At 35.3% G+C, this 19,084-nt stretch overlaps 1 protein-coding gene and 1 non-coding gene across 4 annotated transcripts in view; one reads left to right on the plus strand and one right to left on the minus strand.

Annotated features, from left to right (window-relative positions):
• LOC112055476 (transmembrane protein 68) overlaps window positions 1-19,084 on the plus strand; it is a 32,567-nt gene that overhangs the window by 431 nt on the left and 13,052 nt on the right. Inside the window, exon 1 of one of the 3 annotated variants that reach the window (XM_052885777.1) lies at window positions 6,055-6,709. The exons of 1 other annotated variant lie outside the window; for it this stretch is intronic. In XM_052885777.1, the coding sequence (XP_052741737.1) occupies window positions 6,565-6,709 (145 nt within the window). In that variant the 5' untranslated portion in view covers window positions 6,055-6,564. Of the gene's footprint in view, window positions 1-6,054; window positions 6,710-19,084 lie in introns of those variants that run through there. One more of the 3 variants, XM_052885772.1, reaches the window with a different exon arrangement.
• On the minus strand, window positions 13,464-13,555 carry Trnai-uau (transfer RNA isoleucine (anticodon UAU)). Its single transcript is given in 2 exon segments — window positions 13,464-13,499; window positions 13,518-13,555. It is a non-coding gene; the product is annotated as a tRNA-Ile (tRNA).

Here is a 19,084-nt window from a genome sequence, read left to right on the forward strand (position 1 = left end):
AAAATCTGTATTATTATAGGTAAATATTACATCACCCAAGTTAATATAAACATATTGGTTTAAGATTTTTTAGCATATTTCATAGTAATAAGTTGTAATGTTAATTAAAAATATTTAAAACGAAACTAGGCATTTGGTCTTCCAGAAATCCAGTAAATAACCTATATTCATTATATCTTAACATAACTAATACATCTTCTGTATGTATTTGTCACCCAATTTCTCCTAAACGGCTTGTCCTTTTTGGATGAAGTTTTATGCATGTACTTGTTTCAATGGGTTCCTAGATTGCTTAAAACCAGTTAAACCTGGTAGATGGCGCTGCTATCTGTGTATCACCTATATATATGTACTTTAATTTGCTAATTCCAAGGTGGTGGTAACTTTGCCTGGTTAGCATTATAAACATACCTACAATATTCATTATTGTAGTACAAATAATTTATTCATGACCTTTCAGACAATGCAAATTAAACATGAGTAGCATATATGTATATGGGAACTAAAACTGAATTACATGAAATAAGAAAATTCTAACATGATTATATGATTATTATGTATCAAATATAATAATCCCGACAGACTTTGTCTGTCTGGAATCTTCATTTGATGGTATTCACAATACTGCAATGACAGTCCTAGAAATATTGTCCACAAATATGTTCCATACAAACTATGAGCAATTGTGTGCACAAGGTTTTTAAATATGGTACAAATGCACTAAAGGTACAAATTGCACAAAATGGAAAATTTCCCCTCCTTGTCTGGTACATAATGAATCCTGGGAGTATGCATTGCGTATATGCATCTATGAAGAAGTGCAACTGACTTTTTGACGTCCTCTGTGGCGCAGTGGTATGCGCGCGCGGTGGATTTACAAAACGGCGGTCCTGGGTTCGATTCCCGGCTGGGTCGATTGAGATTTTCTTAATTAGTCCAGGTCTGGCTGGTGGGAGGCTTCGGCCGTGGCTAGTTACCACCCTACTGACAAAGACGTACCGCAAAGCGATTTAGCGTTCCGGTACGATGTCGTGTAGAAACCAAAAAGGGGTGTGGATTCTCATCCTCCTAACAAGTTAGTCTGCTTCCATCTTAGACTGCATCATCACTTACCATCAGGTGAGATTGTAGTCAAGGGCTAACTTGTAAAGAATAAAAAAAAAACCTTCTTTATTCTGGGCCGTTTCCGCATTGGGCCATGTGACTGGCTGTTGTACGTGCCTAAACTATATAAAAAAATAAACTATGTATTAAATTTAAAGCCCTTAATGCATTGCTAGGCTACGATAAGTATGCCTTCGAGTGATGTTATAGCTTGGCAACTTCGTTCGTAACACTCCCGATGCGGGAGCGGGCCGGGGGGCGTGTAGCGATGAATGAAGTACCCAACGGCACCGGGAAACAAAGATTGCTTTTTATTGACTTTTATCATTTCTGAAGTGAAACTCTATAGGCAGTTTATTAATATAATTTTTTCCGGGCACAACCAGATCAAGTGGGATTGTGGATTACATTTTATATTTGCTTTCACACGTAAGGGGCCCCTGTAGTCTGGGGCCCCGTATCATTGATACGGCGGAAACAGGATTAGCTACGCCACGGGTTATTAGGTTTACGAGGTACTTTCCGACTGAGAGTGCTGATTCAGCAGCGCCCGCACAATCCATTGTGCTAGGTAGATGCGAAGGCAGAAGGGTGTCCACGCAAGTTGTGTCCCACATCAAAGGCCTACTCATCTTCCATGACATCATTGACATGGACTGGTGTCTTGCCACACGACGACGGATGATGTTATTGAGGCTAGCTAGCACTACAACTAAAAACAAATCGACTTCCGAAAATAGATTACCGAGGCCTTCAAAAATTAACAATCTATATCTACAGAAGTAAGGTATTTTTTATTTGTTTATAACGAATAGGCTCCAAATCTACTGGACCGATTAAAAAAATCATTTCACCAATGGAAAGCTACATTGTCAACGAGTAATATAGGCTATATTTTATCATACAGTGATAAAATATACCCTATTCCATCCATTCCATATTCCATGGGTTCCGAATACGCGAGTAAAACCACGGATGGTTTGCTAGGTTTAATATAAAATCCTACCTAATATTATAAACGCGAAAGTTTGTGTGGATATATGTTTGTTACTCTTTAACGCTGCAACTACTGAACCGATTTGGCTGAAATTTGGAACGGAAATAGATTTTACTCTGGATTAACATAAGCTACTTTTCATCCCGGAAAAAATCGTGGTTCCCGAGGGATTTGTAAATTCGGATGAAGTTTTAGGCGTCCGCTAATTACCTATAAGTTTTGAATTTTGGACTTCCTTTTTACGAAAGAGTTTCCTACGGAATTTTCCGTATTTTGTGTTTCTTAATTGCCCCTGTGTTAGATCATTAGATCACAACACAAGAAAACCATAATCGGTCAAGTCGTTTTTGAGTTCAAGTGAGACTTACCAGCAATATTCTTTACGTAAGTGTTAAAGAAGATTACGTCAATTAACAATTATTATTATTATTGCTTTATAGCATCACGTCAGACAACACCGAGTATAGTTTTTATAATGTGTTACCAAACACAGTATGATGTCGTATTGTTTCGTAGTGTCCGGTCAACTTCAAATTGAGTAGGATTTATTTGGAAGTTGCATTTATGGATTAATTTATGTCTTGGTGCACCAAAAAAATATTTTTGTGGTTGACAAATCAAAATCATTGAACAGTAGAGAAGGCGAAGAGGATTTTGAAATTTACTGCCTTGCATGTTGTTGAGTACCTCCACCAAGATGTAAGCCCTTGATATAGTTAAGACAACCTAAAAAAACCTAACTACAAAGTTACTCCACCAGCAACCATCATCATTAACAACCTATATTCGGCTCACTGTTGAGCATGAGTCTCCTCTCAGATTGGAAGACTTCACACACTTAGAGAATTAAGAATATTCTCAGGTATGTACTTTTCCACCACAGTTTGAGAGACGTGATATTTCCTAAAATACACACAACTGAAAAGTTGAAGGTGCTTGCCTCAAACCGGATTCGAACCTGCGACCTCCGAATCGAAGACAGGTCATATTCACTACGCTACCTCGGCTTGCTCAATAAGTACCTACTCGTGTACATACCATGTACACGCTGCGCGGTTTCACCCGCGTGGTTCCCGTTCTCGTAGGATACGGAGATAAAATATAGCCTATAGCCTTCCTCAATAAATGGGCTATGAATTACTGAAATGTTTTTTTTAAATCGGACCAGTTGTTCCTGAGATTAGCGCGTTCCAACAAATAAACAAATTCTTTATAATATTAGTATTGATTTCTCGCGACGCGCATGTAATGTCTGTTACGTTTTTCCTTGATAAAACCTACCTACCTAACCTACGAATACTGTTATTTTCTATAGGAACCCTGAAAACATGAATGCAAAATTTCACGATAATCGGTTGAGCAGTTTTGGCATGAGCGTAACAAACACACTAGCATTGAATAAAATTTTAATAAAAAAAATTCAACCGACTTCCAACTCAAAATTAACCTAAACTAAAAAGCAAGAAATAACTTCTTACCTATGTGCTACCTTCAGATCAGTTTGAAAGCGGTGCCAAGCCAGTGATGTTTTAATTCAAGCCGTTTAAATTACAAAATTTCTGTGGTTCAAACCTCCTCCTTTTTGGAAGTCGTTTAAAAATCACTGAAGATGACTTTGCTATACTGAATATGCTGTCTATTCTTCCACAATAATTACTATAATTACAAATATCATATCGATTTGTTCAGATACGATTATTCTTGTTACTAATGCTATTTAAATTTTTTATATACCCGTAAGTTATAACCAGTTATTGCTATTTTACTAAAAGTGACGATGCAGTTATAAGGCCGTTATTAATACTAATGACCTTAAACCATGTTTGCCTAAAGGAGATGGTCCATTTCAGGTCCAATCTTGTACCCCGTATCATTAAAATTTAAAAAATACAAGAATTTTAGTAAAATCTAAATAAGTGAATAAATCTAACTAAATAAAAAGAAATAAATAAAATTAAAACTCAAGTTTTTGAGTTAAAACAAGATGGCGCCCTCAAAGCAACTATGACATAACAATTGAGATTGACAGCAAACGTCAAATCGCCTACTGCGTTGAAAATATAATCAATCCACCAATAATAACCAATAGGTTGCATTTCTTGGGAGAAAATTTATAATATTTCGAAAGAATTAAAGTAAATTCGTAGATTTGTACAATCAAAAATAGTTAAAAAAAATATTATCTTTTATTTCCGCCAGGGTACAATGATTGATCCTGGGTTCCATACAATTTTGAACCATCTCTTTTTAAAGGAAATCGTAGAAAAAAAGGAAAAATATGGATATCTCGTGATCAAGGTATTCATATTTTCCCTTTAATATAGCTATTGTAATGTAAGTTATATGTATATTTTAAAAGAAAGTCGGGGCGGGTCAGGCACCTACCATGAAAGTTTACACCGTTGTTTTCGCGGACGAAGTCGCGGGCGTCCACTATAGCGTCATATAACACAGTTAGTTATGTTGAGGCTAGACCAGCCGTATGCAATACGTAGTTACCTAGAATTTTAAATGTAGACTTTGCCTGGTTACATTAAAAATGGAGGACGTTGTAATTTCTAGGAGCGTCCGAAGGCTATCATTATTGTCCCTTAGACGTAGGTTCCCAAAGTAGGAATATTTATTATTATGTTTCTGATAATAATGTACAGACGTCATAAGTATCCAAAGCTGCTTAGCAGGTTAGTAAGTAAGTTACCCATTAAAATAAAGAAAGAAAAGAATTACAGGGTTCATTCTTTTCTTTCTTTATTTTTATGGGTGCTAAGGACCTATCAATGCGTAAGTTCAAGCAACGTGTTAACATTTCTATATTTCTATGTGTTGATGTTTCTATTCTACGATTATTAATTCCAGGCAGTAAATTGAAGTGCAACTGTCACTGAAATATCATTTTAATAGATTTCTTACTGATACTTGGATGCCATTGGATCAGCTTCTTCCTCAGTGAAGTTTCACTGAGGAAGTAAATATAAAAAAAAATGTGATGATTTTAACTATTGTAAATTACCTACAATAATCTCACAGTTTTTAAAAGAGTGAATGTTGAATTTCTTGTCGGCTCTACTCAGCAGAATCTGCCATCTTGAATCTTGAAACATGACGTTTCAAAAGTTAAAACAACCGAACCTACCTACTTAAAATAACTGAATTCTGTTTTTTTTACTAGTAACATTAGGTAAAATCGCATTCGACGTATTAAACCTAGACCGATCCAGGATTAATTCGTCTTAATCAAAAGTTATATTCAAAGCCTTGTGCGATGCGCAATTTGTTATTTAGTTTTTTTTTTATTGAATCATTTTGCGTTTGACTACAATCACAAGCTATTATACGGTCGGTGGATTCAAGAAAATGTCCTGTTTATTCTCGGCTTTTGAAGGTTGCTATTTAGCTCATCATAAAACAATACGTTCTTTTTTCAAGTTTAATGATCTTTTGATGTGATTTATTATAGTTCGTCTGTACTTAATCTATACTTATATTATAAAGAGGTTTAGTGTGTATGTGAGTTTGTGTTTCTCTGCATGATCGAATCAGAAATGAGGAGATCCACAGAAGAACCAAAGTCACTGACATAGCTCAGCGAGTCGCTGTAGACTTCTTTTGTGATTGATTTTGAAAGCACAAAGAGCACAACATTTTAAATGGGAAGTCCTGGGTTCGATACCTATGTCAAAAAATTATGAAATGGGTTTTGTAATGTAATGGGAACCCAGGGCCTTATAATTTGAAGTCAAATAAGCTAATCACTGCACCAGCGAGACAGTCAGTAAAATTTATTAGACAAAAAGTTGATTTGTGGTCAAAACTTTGAGAATTACAGCGCATAGAGAGTTGATGAAGTACACCGTATAAGAAAATATATCTAAAAATATAATTACAGGTGGCTGAGCAAAAACTAGTCAATTGCTTCACCTGCCCTGCACTCGCAGACCGTGCTCGTCTGTCCGTTGGCATTTACGTTAATAATTAAAAAAAAAACTTTCGTGCAACGTTCAAAACAGCACTCATTCCTGTCAGGTTACGTTACTTCGATGGTTCTCATAACTCAGCAATTTCTAAACTTGGGATTATCATATTTTAAAAATCGAATTCGGTAACGAGAAACGAGAAGATAGAGCCGGATAGAATTTTAAAATTCGAATAAAAGCAGCTTCCATTTTTTTTATCTATCGACTCGGCCGTTGGAATTATCTGAACATAATAATTATAATTATATGCTGACCCTTGCCTAGTACAGCAATAATACTTTCGTTGACATTTTACCATCATTCTCGATCGCGACTTCGAGTGAATCATACGTATTGTATTATATATTTTTTTAATTTCATCGACGTTCGCCGATGCATAGGTAGACGCAATCGCTCGGCAGAATCGGTGAATTTTTAATCTGTGCCGGTCACCGGGTTATCGGTGCGTTTTTTTTTTCGTTTGGAAAATAAATAACTTTTTTTTTAATCATGGTGGAGAATCAGTGTAAGGCTAGGCCAGTGAAAGCTTATTACATAATGTGTGATTTGCTGAAAAAGTTAGATTCTGAAGCGACGAACGATGTCGTTAAGCTAGCGACGGCAGTTGCCGGCTTCTATATTGGCGTTTTTTATCGTAAGTATATTTATGTTTTTTTTTTTTTAATTTTAAAATGTGGTTCTTTGGAATAGTCTATAAACCGTTTGATATTATTAATACACGAGTATTTTAGGAAAGAAATGATCTATGGAAAATCGTTAGAATGGTAAAAAAATCACGAGTGGTAATTCAAAATCGATCGCGAACATTCTGAAAAAGAAGTATTGTTTTTTTTTAATAGGAATTTCTCAGATGAAAATTTCATTATTGCAAATTTAATAAAATAAAGGTATTATCATTTTGAGAATGAGCCAATTAAGCATTCTATGGATTCACCGTGCAGGTGACGGGTTTAAACCAAAGAAACGTAAAAATTAAAAAAGTTATGTTATAAACTGTTTTCATCATTGCAAGAATCTTGACTCCTAAAACTCTGCTTGTTCATTTTTAATAACTATACAATACATATTATAAAACAAACTCGTCCGCCGCATCTGTTTGTCTGTCTGCTCGTGATAAACTTGGAAACTAATTTTTATGCGGTATTCGCCAATAGAAAGAGGAAGTTTTAGGTATACAATTTGTCAAGGATCTGTGTAAATTGCTTATATTATGATGTTTTTATGAAAAAATTTATCTACCTAATAATTAGCTAATTGTTCTTTTCGACCAACACCTTAAGAAGCTTTCGCTTAACTGTTGGATCAAGAGTCGGATACAGAAGGCAGTGATTCTTGAGACGGCGCGTATTGTGAGGAGGTTCCTCACTCTGGAGCCCTGACCGCCTGTTGCTTGGACACTCAAATGTCCCGCAGCGGGAGGGTTGAATTTTTTTTTATAAATTTTTAATAGTGTTTTGTATTATATATTGTATTTGTAACATTGTTAAAAATTAAAAAAAAAGAACAAATAAATAAATGAGAGATAAAAAAGCTAACTGTTACAATTTACGAAAAAATAATGTTGGAAAAAGCTAAGCAACCTGGTAGCTTTTAATGAAAACGCTTGCTACGAAATGCATTTGGGATATTCCTCTGATATCTACAAAAAACCCACATAATATATCGCTAAAATTATCTTTTAATGATAGCTTAATAATGTAATTATTATAATTCTCAAAAAAAAAATCGTCACGTTAACAAAACTTTATACCGAATTTTTCGCGGACAAACTCGTGAGTATATTGAAAATTAGGATTCCAAAACAGTATGGCCGATTTAAGTGTTTTTTTGGTGTTACTGTTGTTGGTAACACCTACAGGGTGGTTTAAAAAAGAAAATTAAGATAAACTCAAAGAAACAGAGAAATCTAATTCAGCAAAACCTAAAATAATAAAAAGATTGAGTGAGTTATATTTTCAAACATTCTTCTTTAGTGTTGACCTATTTTCTAAAAAACAACCTTTATTTTTATAATTTTTATATATTTTTTTTTTTATACTAGAAGTAGCTCTACTTTTTATCTCATGGTATTAATTTTATTCCAATAACTTAAATTTAAAGAAAAAAAGTTCAAGTAATACATAATTTCCTGTAAAAATAAATTCAAATTAACCAAATTTGTTAAGCATAGTTTTATAAATTTTATTCAAACTAACTTGATTAAAATATAAAATTCGAAGTTGAACAATTTAAATATCTTCTTGAAGCTAGGCTAGTTGACTCTAGGGCGTAAAGAACTAGTTTTTCAAAATTTCATGAGCCTGAGCGGTTTTGATTAGGAAAGTTGCACACTGGTATCGTGTGGTATGTCGTAAGAAACCACAGCCGTCTTTCCCAGCCAACTAAACTCGATACTTCCTAAGAAAACTGTTTTCGAAATATCTAAGTTACCGCAACCCGCTGGTAAGTAACTTTGTAGCTTACCCCTAAATATCCCTCCTTTTGGTTGGTATGGTTTCGTAGTCAATAAAATACTCTTCTAGTTACGCGATGTCCGTCTGTTCGTTTATCCCGTCTTTAAATAGTTCTTTAAAAATACTAAAGTAATAAAATAATTTGTGGTTTATTAATACTGAATCAAGCTCAACGGTTATTTACGGATACGTGAAAAATCACAGAAATGATGAAATGAATAGGAAAATTATCACAGCTAAGTAGGCATTAAAGTTTTTGTAAACAAAAAAAGAGTTGAAAGTCGTTTACGAAAATTTTGTATTATATTAATAATAATCGAATCCGCAATCCGCAATAAATAATACAACAAAAATCTGATTTAAAATAACATAAAATTGAATATTTCAAAAAACAGCATGAAATTAATAGTTACACTCTTGATCAACTCATCAATATAGAGAATATTCCCTATTCAGTGCACTTTCATTTGAGACCCCACTCGAGTTATTCTTCCCCACTTTCACCCCCCCCCCCCCACAACTTTTAAACGGCTAAAGCGATTTTCATCAAACATACAAAACAAAAAACAAATTATTTATTAAACAATATATTTTAGCAGATATAGTACCTTTTGTACTTTATAAATTAATTAAATCATACACTAAGGTTTATGTCATTATTTACACAACTAAACTTAAATCCTTATCAAAATGAATTACTTAATAATTAAGAGGATATTATAGAGATAAGATTTGCCTTTTACAGGATGTTAATTAGTCATATAGTTTCGGAGATAATACAAAATTTATATAAGACGCAAAAAAGCCGCTAAAAGACCCTCCGCGGTTTCACCCACGTAATTCCTGTTCCCAAAAGAACACAGAGTATAAAAATTACCTATGACGAAGTCGCGGGCGTCCGCTAGTCTTTAATAAAATTCGTTCTAGATAATCATTTGATTCGTTATTTATGGGAGACCAATGGGACACCCTGTATGTGCACTGTGTGTTCTGCGCAAAACATTTAAATTAATCAATAATGTGCACTTGAGGTATCACCTTCACACCAAAATAAACATTTGCTCGTTCACAAAGAAATGCACCACAAAGGGAAATTTGCAAGAATTTGCATTGAATGTGTGAATTGATTTCGGTTTAGGTAGTTTTGGAGCGCAAGTAAATTGTGTCAGTAGAATGCACCGGTCAGCGTTACGCGCGGGCTCACGTAAATAATTTAACCACAGTATAACCAGTAGTTGGACTTCATACTAAAGGTCGAAACGCGAGCTATACCTACGCACCTCGTACGTGGGGTGATCGTGGGGTGAAGACCGTTGCGCCTGTGCCGCGGTGACGAACGCAGTGTATTGGATTTTTTAATTATGACGACTAGGAAAAAAGTTATTATTTTTATAAAGTTTGATTAATATTTTGTATTCTAAAGGCATAATTTAAAAAATATATATATAAATAAATGCTTAAATGATAAAATTGTGTAAATAGGTAAATGACGTAATCGGTAATTAATATTAAATAATTATTTATTAACTTGTGTCTACTGTGATTGAACGCTAGTGATACTGTGACGTAGTGACGTATGGAGTTTCTACTATCTTTAGAGAAACGAAGGCCAGTGGCGTGCAGTTCATAGATGCAAAAATGCACTGCCTACTCTAAGAACTCATTCCGAACCTATTTTGTTGGGGTAATTCGTTCGTTTTAGTACCTATTGTGCATAGCCTAGCTAAAAATCTAGTGCACGCTACTGACGAATTCTGCCATAATATGCACGATTAATAAGTTCTAATTTTATCACAGAAAGAAGATGTCCGAAATTGGGCCCACTACTTTTAAACAAATTTCGATACAGAAATGGAAAATCTCTCTACTATATAAAAATAAGTCGGGTTTTCCTTCCAGACGCTATAACTGCAGAACGCACAAACCGATTTCAACGGTTTTGCATTCGTTAGAAAGGTCTCGGGCTCCGTGAGGTTTATAGCAAAGAAAATTCAGGAAACATTTCAACGTAGGGTAGGGGTAGGGTAGGGTAGGGGTAGGGTAGAGATAGGGGAGGGGTAGGGTAGGGGTAGGGTAGAGGTAGTTGAAAGTTTACATCGAGTTAGTGTACTATAAATCTTTTAGTAGATTACTTAGCCGATATAATATTCGCCAGGAAAATAAGCAGATTTCACTATTTTCACCCAGATCCAGCTTTGCAAATGCATATCGTAGTGATTTATGTTCTTTTATACGTATTTCACTGATTTTCATTAGTTGTCTTTACAAACGTGTGCTGTCAATGTCAAAGTCAATTGACGAATGTGATTTTCATTGTCAAACATCATTATTGTCATTCGCTTTTCGTATTCTTTGTGTCTCTTTTTATTATGAAAAATGGCCTTATGAGGCCTTAATTGTTGTAATTTATGGCCAATTTTCAGCTGGAGAGGTTTTCTGTTTCAATTATCAGCAATTCAGGTAGTTATTTGAAGAACCAAAAGGCCTCAAATGCGACCCACGACATATCTCATGAGGGCATAAGAACCTAAAGGCCTAAAATGCGACCCACGACATATCTCATGAGGGTAAAATGAAAATCTCATTCGTTTTACCTAACCTATAGGATAGAGGATTACCCTCATTCTATAATTTTATTTGATTGTCTTAAAAGAAATTTCTAATACGAAAATTATTCTAGCTGAACTGCTATTGAGTTGCAAGTTAAAATTTTAATTTTTAAATTGTTTCACTAGTTTATTATTATTCAGTCGGGTCATAGGGGCATTGCCGCTATTAGTAGCTTACGCGTATTTTTTTTAAAGAATATTTGCCATGTCTTTTAAATATATGACAACGTTCCCATATCCCTACAAGTCGGAAAAGACTGTGTTAGGAGTGACGACAATAATCCAGCAACCGAACCATGAACTCTCAGTGACGAGTCCGACCCATTTGCCGTTGAGCTATTAAGGCGTTTTTGAGAAATCGAATTTTAAAAAATCATCATTGACAACTCATATTCGGCTCACTGAGCAGGAGTCTACTCTCAGAGTTAGAGCGATTACGCTAAAAGTCCACCACGCTGGTACGCGTGTTGGTAGACTCCACACACATAGAGAATTAAGAAATCCAAGGTATGACCTACCTAGGTTTCCTCACTATGTATTTCCTTCTCCGCTAACAAAGTTGGAGGTGTATGCTACGGACCGGATTCGAACCTACACCCTCCGAAATCGGAGGCAGGGCTATCGAATCGAAATGGGCTATCACGCTGACCCATTTGCCGTTGAGAAAATTATCCACATTGACAACTCGTATTCGCCTCACTCTTGAGTAGGAGTCTCGTCTCAAAGGGAGAGTGATTAGGCTAATAGGCTAAACCACGCTGGCCCAATGCGGATTGGTATACTAGTTGTCACGATGTTTTTCCTTCACCGTTTGAGACACATTAATTACGTCTTTTATTTCTTAAGAACGCACATAACTGGAAAGTCGGAGGTGCATGCCCCGGACCAGATTCGAACCTACGCCTTCTAGATCGAAGGCAGAGGTCAATTATCCACTAAAATTCAATAATATAATCATTGAATATTATTTTTCAATACACTTTCGCTCGCCCCTAACATCATCCCATCGGAGAACAATCAGAATTCGCGTGAACTTTGATAAGGCGCTCTCGAAACAAAACAATGGTACCTTGAACTTGGAGAGTTAATGCTCTCAATGTCACCGCTTATCGGTTACATATTATCATATATCAACAACAATGGCCATTGCCTACTGACATTGAGACCTACTCTATGTATAGAAGAGGTGTGACCATAGAAAACTTAACATATAGAGATGTCCCGTAAATAGCATGTCATACTTGTGATTAGTCACTAGAATTTTATTAAAAATTTTCAAGCCGACTTCCAACACAAAAATAACCTAAACTAAAAAGCAAATAATAAAATCGTATCTATGTGCTACCTTCTGATAAATTTGAAGGCGGTGCCAAGCCAATTAATTCAAGCTGTTTAAATTACAAAATTCCTGTGGTTCTTTCAGAAACGACTTTAATTAAAACACGACACTGGATTGGCACCGCCCATGGGACTACCCTGGAAGTATATCCTTCCAAACCTCTTTCCTTCTGTACCAGTCTTAAGCTGAATAAATGAGCTTTATTATTATTATTCAACAAAAAATAACTTTTAAAATCGGTCAGCAAATGACGGGAATATCGCTGATAATACATAAAAAATCATACATACACGTCGTACAGCCGACCGTAGAACCTCCTCCTTTTTGGTAGTCGGTTAGTTATACTAAAATAACAAAATATAATTATGTTAGTCGAAATTGAACTACCTTCAGTGATAGTGGGTCGTACCATGAGCTAAAAAATTACATATAGATTACATACATTTCCACAAGATATTACGTTGATTTTGCAGGGAGCCTCTGGATACTGGCAGACCAAGACCGTGTTGTTTAGAAGTCCATGCAGGAGGTCTATGTCCAGCAGTGGACGCCTATCGGCTGTTAATGATGAATTATTGTTTGAATAATTGCTTCATCAGTTAAAAAACGATCAATATAACTTAAAATCCGTAAAATTTCGGCTCAAATATATTTCGTTATTTTAGTAGGCCTTGATGTTAGCTTGTCTATTAAAGTACGTACTATTTACGGAACACCCTGTATGTGTAATGATTTCTAGGGTTCTATGTAACACAGTTTTTAAGTTTAGGTGTGATGTTCAGTGTTTCTTTTTCGCAGTTATAAAATAATAGATACTCCAAATAATGTCTTGGTTATGAAATTTGAATTAAATTATTTAATATCTTACTTAGATTGATTGGCTAAAAACAATCGCAACTGTTAATGTAGTTTTAAAAAATAAATATAGAAAAAACTACGGGGATTTAATTATGTTTTTTTTTTTAATTTTTTTCCAATAAAAAATTATGCTCCAGGTGAGGCTCGAACTCACAACCCCGGCATCGCTCACGGCCACTGCCTTATAAGTACCGTGCGCTAACCAATTGCGCCACTGGAGCTCGCGCTGTCCTTGGTGAAAATACTAGTTGCTACTTACCCATCACCGTGCGATGTATTACTATTACACGTATTATCAGTATCAAATTCGATTATTTCAAGACTTTATCTGTATATTGATACTGAAACGTAACGCGATGCGATAGTCCAGTGGATATGACCTCTGCCTCCAATTCCGGAAAGTGTGGATTCGATTCCGGTCCGGGGCAAGCACCTCCAATTTTTCAGTTGTGTGCATTTTAAGAAATTAAATACACGTGTCTCAAACGGTGAAGGAAAAATATCGTGAGGAACCAGACCTACCAGAGAATTTTCTTAATTCTCTGCGTGTATGAAGTCTGCTAATCCGCATTGGGCCAGCGTGGTGGACTTTTGGCCTAACCCCTTTCATTCTAAGAGGAGACTCGAGCTCAGCAGTGAGCCGAATATGGGTTGATAATGATGATGATGATTGATACTGCCGGCATAGAATACATAATAGTAGGTACAAGTAATTGTAACTTTTTGCTAAAACGCGTGTGTGTGTGACGTGAGGTAGATTCTACTGAGAAAGCTATTTACTTATTCATCATTTGCAGCCTCCGACCAATTTTTATATATTACGACCTATCTATTATACACTAGCGGACGCCCGCAACTTCGTCCGCCCTTAGACCTCTTTAATCCAGCCCTTACAGTAGTATCGCTGTAAAAACTTCTCCCGTTTTCCCAACATTTCCCTTCACAGTTCTGCTCCTATTGATATAGATTTATTATAAGTATAGATTAACATCCGATGGATGTCCACTTCTGGACATACGCCTCTTGCATGAACTTCCAAACACTTAAAAATTACCTGAATTTAAATAGTACTTGGTCTATCATAAATTTATGCCAATTCTGGGGTAAAAATGTTTAATGCAACTTGGCCCAACACCTTGCAACATTTTGGAAATTCAAGATTTTTGGGGATGAAAGACATATTATGGATAAGAACTTTTTCCTCGCGAATGCAGTCGCAATTTTTTTTTATTTCATGAGACAGATAATCAGTACTAATAGGTACTTGAGGTGAATCAGATTTTACGTCTTATCTCAGTTACTTATGCATGTAAGTCATGATGTTCTGGAGTTCGTAAACTTTGGCGGTGTCATGATAACCTCATGTGTGACAAATCGTTATAAATCATGTATTGCATGATATAGGGACGTGTTGGTTGGGGTAACTTGGCAATAACCCCACATTTCGCGTGTTGAGTAAAATCTCATGTCTTTTTACTGGACTGCAAGAAGGGTTATGTTTTTCGCGCGTATCTTGTATGTAAGTATGTATGTATGTTATTTTATTATCTCATATCTTTCAACAGCTAGACGGATTTACGTAATTAAGATGTCGTTAGATTTGTCTTAATAACCCAAGTGTTCTTAGATAGGTGAAATTAAAAAAAACAATACGACGACTGTGAGACGCTATAACCTCGAGGTGAAAAAAATTTTTTTTTTTAAATATCAAATTCAAGGGCTCATTAAAAGGATTTCAAAATGGTATATCATGGCCATATTAAAAAACGTACAATAGAAAAACGTTATTTATTAATCGGTATACAAAATACGCGAGGTAAGGCAGTCGGGTATTTTTTTTATTAACTCATCGACAAGACTTGACCACCACCTGCTGGTCTATTCACTATTTTGGTCTTTATTATCAACCTATTAAAATAAATAACAAATCAATTGACAAAATGTCATCTACACACTGTGACACAAAATACAAAAGTCATCCGGTGCTTACTGGTGGATATCATATAGTATGTATTGTATGTATGTATATGTTGTAGTTTCGTAAGGTTCGCAGGAAAGTGATTCTGGAAATATAAACAGAAGAAATAAAATTTTGAAAAGAAATATTCAACACATTTCAAAATCAAAAATCATTTATTTCAAGTAGGCTCAGTTTACAAGCACTTTTGAGTTTTGACACGTCAGTTGACTATTTGTTAAGATTCTACTACCGGTTCGAAAGGCAGGTATTCAAACATAACTCGTGTATTAAAAAACAAAATATAGCATAGTGTAATCACCGATGTGCTATCTATTGATCAGTTTGTAGTAGGCTCAAGTATTGAATGCAGATTTCGAGGTAGGTAGTAAGGTATTGTTATATTTATGTAATTGTTTGATAAACAGTGATAAGCCGATTCGGTCGGCTGCACCGGGTTAAATATATTAACCTTATTGTTGAAAAATATATTCCATCGTCTTTTGACCCTAATTTATATCTATTAATTAAAAATATTTGTATGTCTGTAATTTAAATAGTACTTCACAGTTGACCAGGTTTTCAAAATTTCGCTGTAATATTTCTCAAGGTTTGTTTCAAACAAATTAGAAATTTTCCAAAAGATTGATATATCATAGTCTCATAATAGGCTGTCTTTTTAATCGAAGGCAGAAATATCGTCTTCTTAATTAATGTCTGGCTAGTGGGAGGCTTCGGCCGTGGCCGTTATAACCGAAAGGGGTGTGGATTTTCATTCTAATACTCCTATCAAGTTAGTTACCATCAGGTGAGATGTAGCCAAAGGCTAGCCTGTAAAAAAAACAAGTTTAAGTATATTACGAAATTTCCACAGGAACGGTATTCACGCAGATGCAACCACGGGGCAAAGCTAGTTTAAAATAACTCATAATCATCGAAAGATCTAGAATTTACCGCTGACTTATTGATCTATTCAAGTGCAAGTTGTTTAATTTTTGATAACTTAATATATTTTTTATCTATAAACAAATGTCATGCTGCATTGCATAGTTAGTATCTTTCACTGAATCTGACTGTAAAATATGCCCTCCTCGGGGAAGTACCTACCGTGGTTTTATTTTCTGTTTGCTTGTTTGTTTTCATTTACCTCCCAACAGTGGAGCTACTATGGTTTCAATTGAATTTTCATTTTCATTACATCATGAAGAATTTCCGGTATAATGACAGGCAATGTGACACTTCTATCTCAGTTTGAAAAGCGCAGCAGGCTAATTCACTATCTTTGACGTATGAGCCGTGATAGCCCAGTGGATATGACTTCTGCCTCCAATTCCGGAGGGTGTGGGTTCGAATCCGGTCCGGGGCATGCAGCTCCAACTATTCAGTTGTGTGCATTTTAAGAAATTAAATATCACGTGTCTCAAACGGTGAAGGAAAATATGGGTTGATAATAATGATGATGATGACGTATGTTAGTAATATATTTATGTTATAATAGTATATATGAAAATTACCAACTTTAGATTATTGTTAGTAATTCTTAAGTCACGTGATTTCATATTCACTACTTATTTAATGCTAACTGATCAAAATTGAGATTCTATGTAAGAAATTTTATCCGTTGTCTACTGACTACAGAATAAAAAAATTCCACACATAAGAATATATAGAATAAACATTTTCCAGTGGACATTGTGATTTTCGTTAACAATAGGATTTACGGAATACGAAAAATGCGGTTGTTACTGATTTGATGTTAATTCTATTAGGTAGCTAACTTACGTCAATTAGTGAATTGAGCGGCTAGGCACGTATTCCCAGGTAACTGAATAAAAAATCAGCCAAGTGCTTGTCGGGCCACGCGCGGAGAAGGGTTCCGTAATAAGAATTTAATAAAGCTATCACCTTTAAAATACTACGGTTTTACAATCGTGTGGGTCATCTACCTGGCGTCAATTAAGTACCTATTATTAAGTATATGTAAGTACTTAATAATTATATAAAATTCTAATATAACCTGACGAACTGGGATACCTACTATAATACCAAATCTTACTACGTTACGAACCATGGTAATGAAGAGTTTTAATCTCTTATTTTTGAGCTTCTTATTTATAATTGTGTTGCCCATTAATTTAACTGTTTTGGAGATACCAAATCATATTTGTTCTGGCTCAACAATTTGTCTTTCCGGTGCATTGCCATTTACTAATCGGTCAAATGCTTACACTAATAACAGATCTATGGGCAAAAGTATTTTTTAATCAAATCTTTGGCCCAAACTAATGTTAATTTTATTCAATGTACAGACACTCGATTTCTACCTACTCTCTTGTTATAGTCGATGTCTACTCTCTTGTTACAGTACATATAGATTTATAGTGCAATACTAGCCTAGGTTACTGAATAACAACTTGCCGCCAGCACTTATCAATGTTATGATAAATTCGTACCTGACCAAGTCAACTCGGGTGCATGATCTAACCCGTCACCCGGCTGACGCGTGCATGCGCCGTGCGCGGGTCAACCGTCAGTGCCACAGACGGCGTGCAGACGATAAACGTCATGGTCTAGCGCCTGACGTTGCCTGACTTTCCTCATTTTCAACCGACGATAAAATGAGAGAAGGTTATCAATTAGACGTGTATATGAACACGCGTAACTTTTTACTGAGTGGTCCGATTTTTATTTTTTTGAATTTAAAAGCCGCTGCCAAGCCTGCGTGTTGGTGTTGTTACTGAAAAAAACACATGAAAGAAAAATTATGTCTAAAAAACAAAAATCTTAACTTTATTACTTGAATTAATAGGTCGCCGGTTTGCCACCTCCTTCAAAGTGATCAGTAGATAGAAAATATTATAATGTTACTTTCTTTAATTATAATGTTCCCTTTTTAGTTCTGGAATATCAAATTAAATCAAAAATTGAATTTCATTTATTTCAAGTAGGCTTAGTTTACAAGCACTTTTGAAACGTCAATATTGTCGATTCATACTCATATCATAGACTAGTAGACTATGGTGTGTGGACCACAGTGGCTTAAAGAGGTGGTAGGTAATAACGGTCCAAACTTTTAATCATTTGATTTATTACATTAGCAGGCCCTTGCGGTTTTATATTACTCGCTGATTATCTTGCTATCCATTGGTGAAAGAATTTTCTTAGCCTAGTAATTTCGGAGCCTATTCAATGCAAACAAACTACAGAGTTCCCGTTGCAGTGGGTATACAGGGATAAAATATAGGCATAAATGTTAACCTCTGATTACGTAGTTTTCTAAACAATTTTTAAAATTGGTTCAGAAGTTTCGTCGCGTATTCGCTATAAACGAACAACATATGAAATATGTTTGTTCTACTTAATAGTTGCCTGTCGTCTAACCTTTGTTAGGAATTTAGGTTTTAAGTTGTAATGCTTAGGTTTTTCAACTTTCATAATATAGCAAAGGTCTGACCATCTCAGGTTCGCTCTATCATGCCATCCGAAGTCCGAAGTAACGAACTACAATCAGCGGTATCAGTTTCCGACTAATTTATATTTTACCATACCAATATCCTGTTTGATAAATGGGATACGATAAACACAGATCCGGGAGTGATGTAAAAAAGAAATTGTGTTTCATAATTTTATATCATAACTGAAGAAGCTGGTCAAGCTTCGCTTTGACTTATGTGCACTTCTTTCCTACCATACCCCTAATTTAACCCTATCGTACCCTACCCTACCCCTATCATAACCCTACCATTCTCTTATTGTCTCATGACTTGGATAGTTAGACATAATATGCGACACT

This window comes from Bicyclus anynana, chromosome 2, assembly GCF_947172395.1.
Source record: "Bicyclus anynana chromosome 2, ilBicAnyn1.1, whole genome shotgun sequence".
NCBI classification, from domain to species: Eukaryota; Metazoa; Arthropoda; class Insecta; order Lepidoptera; family Nymphalidae; genus Bicyclus; species Bicyclus anynana.